The sequence below is a fragment of the Bos taurus genome, chromosome 7, assembly GCF_002263795.3.
Source record: "Bos taurus isolate L1 Dominette 01449 registration number 42190680 breed Hereford chromosome 7, ARS-UCD2.0, whole genome shotgun sequence".
NCBI classification, from domain to species: domain Eukaryota; kingdom Metazoa; phylum Chordata; class Mammalia; order Artiodactyla; family Bovidae; genus Bos; species Bos taurus.
The window spans coordinates 1,477,108-1,486,902 of NC_037334.1; the positions used below are offsets into that span (position 1 = coordinate 1,477,108).

Below are 9,795 nucleotides of genomic sequence, written 5' to 3' on the forward strand. Positions count from 1 at the left end.
CTGGCAGGTGGATTCTTTACCACTGAGCCACAGGGAAGCCCAGCCTCTTCCATAGGGATAAACTATAAGGATAAACAACCTTACCCACTAGTGCCCTGTTTCAAACTATGGCCCACACCCCTAAACAAAACAGAAGGGGAATATAAGTGGTGTGAACAAAATGTCCCATCCACCTGGTCGATCCAGTTCAACCCACCTGTGCAATCCTGGCCTATCAAGTGCCACCCTCTGATGGTATCAGCAGGATCGTACATGAACATCTTGTTTAAAATATCATAGAGCTTTATATGCTTAATTATCAACATAATGGTCCACTGTCCCCTAACTGTTCAAATACTAACAACAGTTATGTCCTTCAAGATTGTCCACTCTTAACAGTCATGAGACAGAAATTCAAGTTTGCCTCATTGCGGGTTTGTTTTCCTCTGCGGACACTCAAGCCATTGTATTTTACAGAATTATGCCCAGGCCCTGTCCTTTTTCAACCAAGCTATGACCTATATATGCACTGATATGTCCATTTCAAAGGAGAGTGCACTATAGGGACTACAGAGGTAAAAGATTTTTTTAAAATCTTTAACAGGACACTCTGGCTCACCACCAAACCCAGAGAGCACTAGGAATGATCTTAGCAAGGGCAGGGCTGACCATAGGACTGGTAGCTCCATGGGGAGGCTTTCCCCATCATAAAACAACTCTGAGAAATCTCACCAGACAGCTTGATTATATGATGAAACAGACAGGGCAAGGCTTAACAAGACTTAAAGCCTCTCTTGTTTCTTTGGCTAACTGTCTCTTTTTCTTTCCCTCTCTCTTTTTTGTCTAACTCTTGATTACCTTCTGGCAAAACAAGATGGATGGAGCTTGTATGATAACGAATACTTTCTGCTGCACCAGGATCAATGCAACAGTACAGGTAGAAGTTAATATTAAGGAAGTATACACTCCAGCAGAATGGCTTCACAGTTTTGTCAGGAGCAATATTGCCTCCACTGTCTGGTCAACAGTTAAGGAAGTCCTCCTAAATTTAACCTGGTTCCTTCCCTTTCAAGGCCCTTTAATGGCTATTGGTGTTCTTTTCCTTTTTGGCCCCCAGTGGTATAACTTTTGGTTAAGTTTTTGTCTTCTGTGCTGTGCTAAGTCACTTCAGTCGTGTCCAACTCCATGTGACCCTATGGACTGTAGCCCAGCAGGCTCCTCTGTCCATGGGATTCTCCAGGCAAGAATACTGGAATGGGTTTCCATTTCCTTCTCCAGGGGATTTTCCCGACCCAGGGATTGAACTGGCATCTCTTACATCTAACTTGCATTAGTGGGCTGGTTCTTTCACTAGCGCCACCTGGGAAGCCCATTTTTGTCTTCTAGGCTTCAACAATTTCAAGTAAAGCTCATGATGGCTCAAGGAATTCAACCCATTCCAGCAGAGGCCAGCCCAGACCCCAACAGGTCCTTGGAGAAAAGTCAGTGAGGGACTTATGCACCTCTAGGTTGGGCTAGGGTCTGTGGTCCCTGTACAGCAGGAAGAAGTTTTACAAGAGATCTTTGCCCTTAAAAGTAAGAAGTAGATGGGCCCCAGGCCAAGCAGCTGGTGCTTGTCAGGCTGAGCAAATAAGAGCGTGTCTCTTGCTGACAGATCAAGAAAAAGTTAACAGCAAGAGCAGAGAGAGACTAAGGTCTGCTGGTGTAAAAACAAAGATGACCACATCTTTCATTCTTGAAGCCAGGGAGACCTCCCCACCTGCACGTGCAGAGAAGTTCAGAGAAGAGAGAAGTTCCTCGAGAGCCAAAAAGGGAAGGGGGCACCACCCTGCAATATGTGTCACCAGCCTCCCAGAGGCCCTCATGCTGGGATCCATCTTGGTTAGAAGGCATCTGTGCACACAAGGGAGTGCCTTGAGTCAGACCAGTTATGGGCAATGAGCCAGGTGGCTGGCCAAAGGGTACAAAGAAAACTGACCCTATATAAATGATTAAACCACCCCTTTGGTGCACTCCTCATTAGCAAGGACATCCACACTCTTCTCTGAGTATGTAGCTCTGCTTTGTTCTGTCCTAAACAAACTGCTTCTTGTATGCTCTCTCATGCATATGAGGTGCTAATAAACTCAGTGCTTGTTTTATAACCTCAGTCTCTTTGTAAAATTCTTTTTTCAAAGGAGACAAGAACCAGGGCTCTACTTCTACCCACTAGTCCCTGGTGTCCTAGCAGTTAGGAGTCCTGGTTTTCACCCAGGTGGCCCAGGATTGAGTCTCCAATAGAGAACTATCTCACTTCAAGCCACCACACACTGTTGTCACCCCAATATCACCTTAACCTGTATAAATAAAGGGTGAAAAATTCCTCGGGGGAAATGACACAGGCTGGTACTTGAAACCTGAGACCTTTTGCTTCAGTGTTTGCACCTGGACAAACCTCCTTGGAACAATAAAATACAAAGAAACTGTAAGGGACTAAAAATAATTGCGTGTGCATGCAGAGTTGGAACAAATTATAAACAAGAACCCAACTGCCAATCCTGAGGAGCCAGGAGCAAAAACACAATATTGCACATGCACCCTGCACATGGCACCACCAAGATGGTAGGCAGATGACCCAAGACACCTCCACTCTCACGTCTTACAAGGAGCCCGCACGCTCCCCGACTCAGGGAACAAGGGAAACAAACTGTTACTCGTTTTTGCTCCCTCCTGCTGCAGCAAGATTCCCAATAAAGCCTCGCCTGACTCATTGGAAAAGACTCTGATGCTGGGAGGGATTGGGGGCAGGAGGAGAAGGGGACGACAGAGGAGGAGATGGCTGGATGGCATCACTGACTCGATGGACGTGAGTCTGAGTGAACTCCGGGAGTTGGTGATGGACAGGGAGGCCTGGCGTGCTGCGATTCATGGGGTCGCAAAGAGTCGGACACGGCTGAGTGACTGAACTGAACTGAAACAATATGCTAGTTAACAACTAATAGGTCCCTGAAGAAATCATAGAGGAAATAAAAAAATACCTAGAGACAAGCAAAAATGAAAGCACAATGATCCAAAATCTATGGGATGAATTTCCACATGTCACATGACATGGCCAAAAACAAACTAAAAAAAAAAAACCACACACAGAAAACCAATCGAACAAAACCTATGGGGTACAGAAAAGCAGTTGTAAGAGGGAAGCTTATAGCAATGCAATCTTCAGAAAACAAAAAAAATCTCAAATACAGAAAGCAGTTGTAAGAGGGAAGCTTATAGCAATGCAATCTTCAGAAAACAAAAAAAATCTCAAATAGACAACCTAAGCTTATATCTAAAGCAACTAGAGAGATAACAAATAAAACCTAAAGTTAGTAGAAGGAAGAAATCATAGATTGGAGCAGAAAAAATGAAATAGAGATGAAATAAACAACAGAAAAGATCAATGAAATAACAGCTAGTTCTTCAAAAAAATAAAATTGATAAACCTTTAGCCAGATTCATCAAGAAAAAAGAGAGAGGGCTTCAAACAATAAAATTAGAAATGAAAAAAGAGAAGTTACAACTGACTCTACAGGGACAACCTGGAAGAAATTGACACAATTTTTAGAAAGGTACAGTCTCCCAAGACTGAACCAAGAAGAAATAGAAAATACGAACAAACCAATCACAAGCACTGAAATTGAAACTATGATTAAAAACTCTCAACAAACCAGGGCCCGACGGCTTCACAGGCAAAGTCTATCAAACATTTTAGAGGAGAGCTAACACCTATCCTTCTACAACTGTTCTAAAAAATTGCAGAGGAAAGAAAACTCCTAAACTTATCCTATGAGGCCACCATTACCCTTATACCAAAACTAGACCAAGCAGTAAGCCGGGGTGGGGGTCCGAACCCACCAGGCCCGTGAGATGTAGTGGGGCGGGTGGAGGCCGTTGCGGCTGTTTAGCCCGGGTGCTCATCGGAGATGGCCGCGGCGCAGCACCAGCAGCCCAGGGTGTGGTGGGGACGACCCCTGATCTCCGGGGATCGCTGGCTGTTCGAGCCCCGCCGGTGCTCGCCAGTGTGCAGGGTCAGGGCAGCGAGGCCACAGCGGTGCAGGTGAGGAAGGAAGAGTGAGCGAGGGGAAAACACAAGGAATGGAAAGTGCGGGTGGCTGCGAGGCGCCCTCAGCTTCAGGCGCCGTGCAAGTCTGGTCCGAAGATCAAGTCTGGTCAATTCTTTTCGGAAGGAAGAATAATATTTATTCCTTGGTGTGGAGGGCGCTTGCACTTGGGGTCCAAAATTGAGGTGCATGGGAATATATAGAATTTAAGCCTTCTCTCAGAACTGTATTGGTAGAGTTGAAAAAGACAGCCAACCAAAGGTCATCTGAAATTGTGACTGGCTGCTAATCCCAGGACAAAATTAGAGATCACTACTCAAGCATAAGGCCTCCACAAAGATGTTTCATTTAAAGGCTTGGGCTGAGTATGTTGTGGAATGGGCTGCAAAGGACCCATACGGCTTCCTTACAACAGTTATTTTGGCTGGAACTCCACTGTTTCTAGCAAGTGCTGTGCGGTCTTGGAAATTGGCCAGGATGATTGAGGCCAGGGAAAAGGAGCAAAAGAAGAAACAAAAACGTCAAGAAAACATTGCAAAAGCTAAACGACTAAAAAAAGGATTGAATGAATGTACAGGCTCTGTGTCCAGAGGAAAATTGTTTGGAAAATTATGCATCTTTGTTTTTGTTTTTTTTTTTTTTTTCTTGTGTGGAAATTAAGTAAGGTAATTCCCATATAATCTGAAGGAATCACTTTAGAATTGGTAACTGTCAATGAGAAGTTATCAATTAAATGATCAAATAAATGGCTGCTATCAATAAAATTTCCCAGAAATGTGTCTTGGGAACATTCATTTTAAATTATGGTTACAAAAAGAAATTCTCTAGAAATCCTCATATGTAACTGTCCTTAAGATATTGTCAAATGGTGAATTAATCTCCTCAGTCTTAGAAAATTTTACGATGTCTTCTGTAGTTCTGTCATTTAAATTTTTGGAAATAATTCTGTGGATCACTGGGTACCTAGAAGACCAGAGGTCATAATGCTGTCACATTTAGTCCAGATACATGAACCATCTGCATGCATCTGTAGAAAGATATAAACACCAGGGCATAATAGTATTAATGAAATTTGAGTTAAATTAACACAGTAAGTCTTTACTGCATGAGTTTGGTCACTTAACTAAGCAACAGAGGTTGAATCTGTCCCTACTCATTTTCTTTTCCTTGTTCCTTCCTTATAATGTGACAAATAAAGAACCACAGAAATAAGGTTTTAATTTTTCCAAATCCAAACTCTTTTTTTTTTTTAATATACTTCCATTTTTTTTTTTTTAATGTAAGAACTGTTCAGCTGATGTCACACAAAAATAGGCAGGTCAGATTTGGTTCACAAGCCATAGTTGCCAACCCTTGCTTTTGTTCAGTCATTCAGTTGTGTCTGACTCTTTGCAACCCTATGGACTATAGCCTGCCAGGCTCCTCTGTCCATGGGATTCTCCAGGCAAGCCAACCCCTGCTATATGTCAATAAACGTAATTTTTATTTTTTAAACTTCATTTCATTGTTTTTTTTTTTCATTTTTTGTATAGGTAATTATTTTCTTTTTTCTTTTTTTTTTATATGGCGTTATTTATATGGCATTAATGCTCTTTTATAACTGAGAAATACTCCATTGTGTAGATGTACCACATCTACACACACACACACAAAAAAAGGAAAATTATGCATCTTTGAAAGGACCCATCAAGGTTTGTTTTTGGATCTTATGATGGTATTACTAAACGAAGTCTGAGTATATGGAGGAATCATGTTAGTTCTCACCTGTACTGTAACAACTTTTTGGCTTCGGTATAGAAGTCTGTTGACAGTTACTGTAATTGGTATTTATTATGCTACAAATTCTTATAACTGATTTTCATTTGCCTTTTTGCAGCTTTTGTATACATACTAAAATGAAAATATCCTGTGGAGAAAAGTGGCTTTAGCTTATGAACTCTATTCAAATAATGACTTCAAATGGGTCCTGTTCTGGACAAAGGAGATTAAGAATGTAAAAATCAAAATTGTTCTGAGCAGAAAAGCATGGTTTGGCTTAAAAGATATATGGTGTGTTACATCTCATCATTATTACTTATTTCTTGGAATAGAATCATTTCTGGTTTCCTCAAAGTGAAATATTATTCAATGAGTACTTCTATTTTCTGTATTTTTCTCATTTTTGCTTTTGAGATACTGGTAATTATCAGATATTCTGCATTTTAAAAAATCTAATTTTATAAAGACTTCTCTTGTTATCTTGACTATGTAGAATACCACCTACTGGATATAATAATTTTTGTACTTAAGAACACTGCCATTTTCTTAGAGATTACTTAAGTAGAGTAACACTATGATTTAAAGCTTAAGAGGAAAAATGCCAAACCTTGTAGTACCTTGGAACCAGTTTATTCTCACTTGTGCTAAGCACAAATGTGAAGCAGTTAAAATGTCTTATCAGATAATTTGCTGATTATATAGATACCACTTTTGTTTTTTATTCCATTATTTGTTTTAATTCATGTGGTAGTGATGTCCTTTACTTTTTGATCAGACAGGTTCACACTGAAAATTAAAATTTCAAATTGCTTTTAAGGAACTTTTAAAGAGTTACAATTATATCATATGTCATAAATTGTAAAGTCTTAACATTTGGAAAAATTTTGTTTACACTGTATTAATTGGGTGAAAAAGGTGTAGTTATGTCAAAATGAGAATGTTATAATTAGAAATAAAGAGGTAAAGGAGATTTCCTTTGGTTAAATAGTATAATTGGAACTTTTTACTCTTTAACATGGCTTTTTTAAATGCATGGTTGATAATTTTATTTGTTTTCAATAACTAATGGCTTATTAATGTTTTCCTCACCTGTAATAATGAATTTTAAATTGCAAAAAATTGTCCGATAATTTTAATTTTAAAATGAAACTAAATATTGAAATAGTTCTATACTTAAAACAAACCTAGACCAAGATACCACCAAAAAAAAGAAAGTTACAGGCCAATATCACTGATGAACATAGATACAAAAATCCTCAACAAAATACTAGCAATCTGAATCCAAAAATTCATTAAAAAGGATCATACACCATGATCATGTGGGATTTATCCTAGGGATGTATGGATTTCTCAGTATCCGCAAATCAATCAGTGTGATACACCACATCAACAAACTGAAGAGTTAAAAACCGTAATAATCTCAATTGAGGCAGAAAAGGTTTTGACAAAATTCAACACCTATTTATAAGGAAAACTCTCCAGAAAGAGGGCATAGAGGGAACATATCTCAATATAATAAAGGCCATATATGACAAACCTACAGCTAACATCATCCTCAACAGTGAAAAGCTGAAAGCATTTCCTTTAAGATCAGGAACAAGACAAAGATTTCCACTCTCACCACTTTTATTCAATATAGGTTTGGAAGCCCTAGCTATGGCAATCAGAAAAGAAAAAGAAATAAAATGAATCCAAATTGGAAAGGAAGTTAAACTGTCACTATTTGCAGATGACATGATACTTATACATAGAAAATCCTAAAGATACTATCAGAAAACTACTAGAACTCATCAATGAATTTGGCAAAGTTATAGATTACAAAATTAATACACAGAAGTCTATTGTTTTTCTATATCTATCAATGAAAGTTTAGAAAGAGAAATTAAAGAAACAATCCCATTTACCAACACATCACAAAGAATAAAATACCTAGGAATAAACCTACTGAAGGAGACGGAAGACCTGTACTTTGAAAACTATAAGACACTAATGAGACAAACTGAAGGAGACACAAATAGACAGGGAGATACACCATGTTCTTGGACTGGAAGAATCAACACTGTCGAAATGCCCGTACTCCCAAGGCAATCTATGATTCAATGCAATTCCTTTCAAATTACCAACAGCATTTTTCACAGAACTAGAATAACAAAAAAAAAAAATTCTTAAAATTGGTATGGAGACACAAAAGACCCTGAAGAACCAAAGCAACCGCAGAAGAAGAACAGAGCTGGAGGAATCAGGTTCCCTGACTTCAGACTATACTACAAAGCTATAGTCATCAAAACAGAATGATACTGGCACCAAAACAGAAATATAGATCAATGGAACAAGATAGAAGACCCAGAAATAAACCCACACACCTATGGTCAATCTGTGACACAGGGGACAAGACTCTACAATTGTGGAAAAACAGCTTCTTCAATAACTGGTACTCGGAAACTGGACAGCTACATGTAAAAAAAAAAATTAAATTACAATATTCTAAGTTCAAAATGAGATTAAAGACCTAAATGTGAGATCAGACCCTATAAAACTCTTAGAGGAAAACATAGGCAGAACACTCTCTGACATAAATTGCAGCAATATCTTTTTTGATCTGTCTCCCAGAGTAATGGAAATAAAAAAATAACAATAAACACATGGGACATAAACTCAAAAGCTTTTTCACACCAAAGGAAACCATACACAAAATGAAAAGACAACCCACAGAATGAGAGAAAACGTTTGAAAGTTATGTGGCTGACAAAGAATTAGTCTCCAAAATTTACAAACAGCTCATGCAGCTCAATATCATCAAAACAAACAACTCAATAAAAAAATAGGCAGAAGATACAATACACATTTCTCCAGAGAAGACATACAGATGGCCAGGAAGAATATGAAAAGATGTTCAACATCACTAATTATTATAGAAATGTAGAAAAAAAACTACATTGAGATATTACCTCACACCAGTGAATATGGTTATTGTCAAAAAAATCCACAAATAAATGCTGGAGAGGGTGTGGACGGAAGGGAAAATTCTCCTACACCACTGATGGGAATGTAACTGGTACAGCCACTATGGAGAAAAGTATGGAGGTTCCTTAAAAAACTAAACACAGAGCTACCATATCATCCTGCAGTCCCATTCCTGGGCATATATCCAGCAACAAAAACCCAGCACAGCAAAAATAAAAATAAATACACAAATATTTTAAAAGAATGAAATGATGCTATTTGCAGCAACATGGATTGACCTAAAGCCTATCATACTGAGTGAAGTAAGTTAGAAAAGTGAAGTATCATATGATATTGCTTATATGTGGAATCTAAAAAAAAAAAAAAAATTATAAAAAAAAATTATACAAATGAACTTATTTACAAAACAGACTCATAGACTTAGAGAAGAAACTAGGGTGGGGGAAGAGGGGGAGAAGGGATAGTTAGGGAGTTTAGGAATGACATGTACACACTGCTACATTTTAAATGGTTCACCAACAAGGACCTACTGTATAGCACATAGAACTCTGCTCAATATTATACAACAACCTAAATGGGAAAGAATTTGAAAAGAAACAGATATGTGTATAATTGAATTACTTTGCTATACACCTGAAACTAACACATCATTATTAATTACCTATACTCCAATATAAAATGAAAGGTTAAGTAAACAAATAAAGGGAGGCCCAGAATAAGAGCTCAGGTGAGGGCCTGTTTGATATTACTAAAAGCCTCTTCTTGTTCCACAGTCCAAAGTAATGGCTCTGTATCTGGGCATTTAGTGGCTTCATATAGAGGCTTAGCCATTGGACCAAATCCTGGAATTTAAATTCCACAAAATTCTACCATGCCTAAGAAGGTACAAATATGTTTATCTTTGGGATGTTTAGGCCTAATATAGCTTGTTTTCTATCTGGAAATAACTATTTCCAGGGTTTATAACATATCCCAGATATTTAAACTGTTGCTTTGAGATTTGTGCCTTTAT

At 38.4% G+C, this 9,795-nt stretch overlaps 2 protein-coding genes across 2 annotated transcripts in view; one reads left to right on the forward strand and one right to left on the reverse strand.

Moving 5' to 3' along the window:
- Positions 1-8,838, forward strand: part of LOC100295951 (small integral membrane protein 15) — a 28,803-nt gene extending 19,965 nt beyond the window's left edge. The window contains exon 1 of the mRNA XM_059888488.1: positions 1-8,838. This exon is cut by the window's left edge and continues 19,965 nt beyond it. Coding sequence (XP_059744471.1) covers positions 4,401-4,721 — 321 coding nt within the window. The 5' untranslated portion in view covers positions 1-4,400 and the 3' untranslated portion in view covers positions 4,722-8,838.
- SQSTM1 (sequestosome 1) overlaps positions 1-9,795 on the reverse strand; it is a 72,332-nt gene that overhangs the window by 41,639 nt on the left and 20,898 nt on the right. The window lies entirely within an intron of this gene.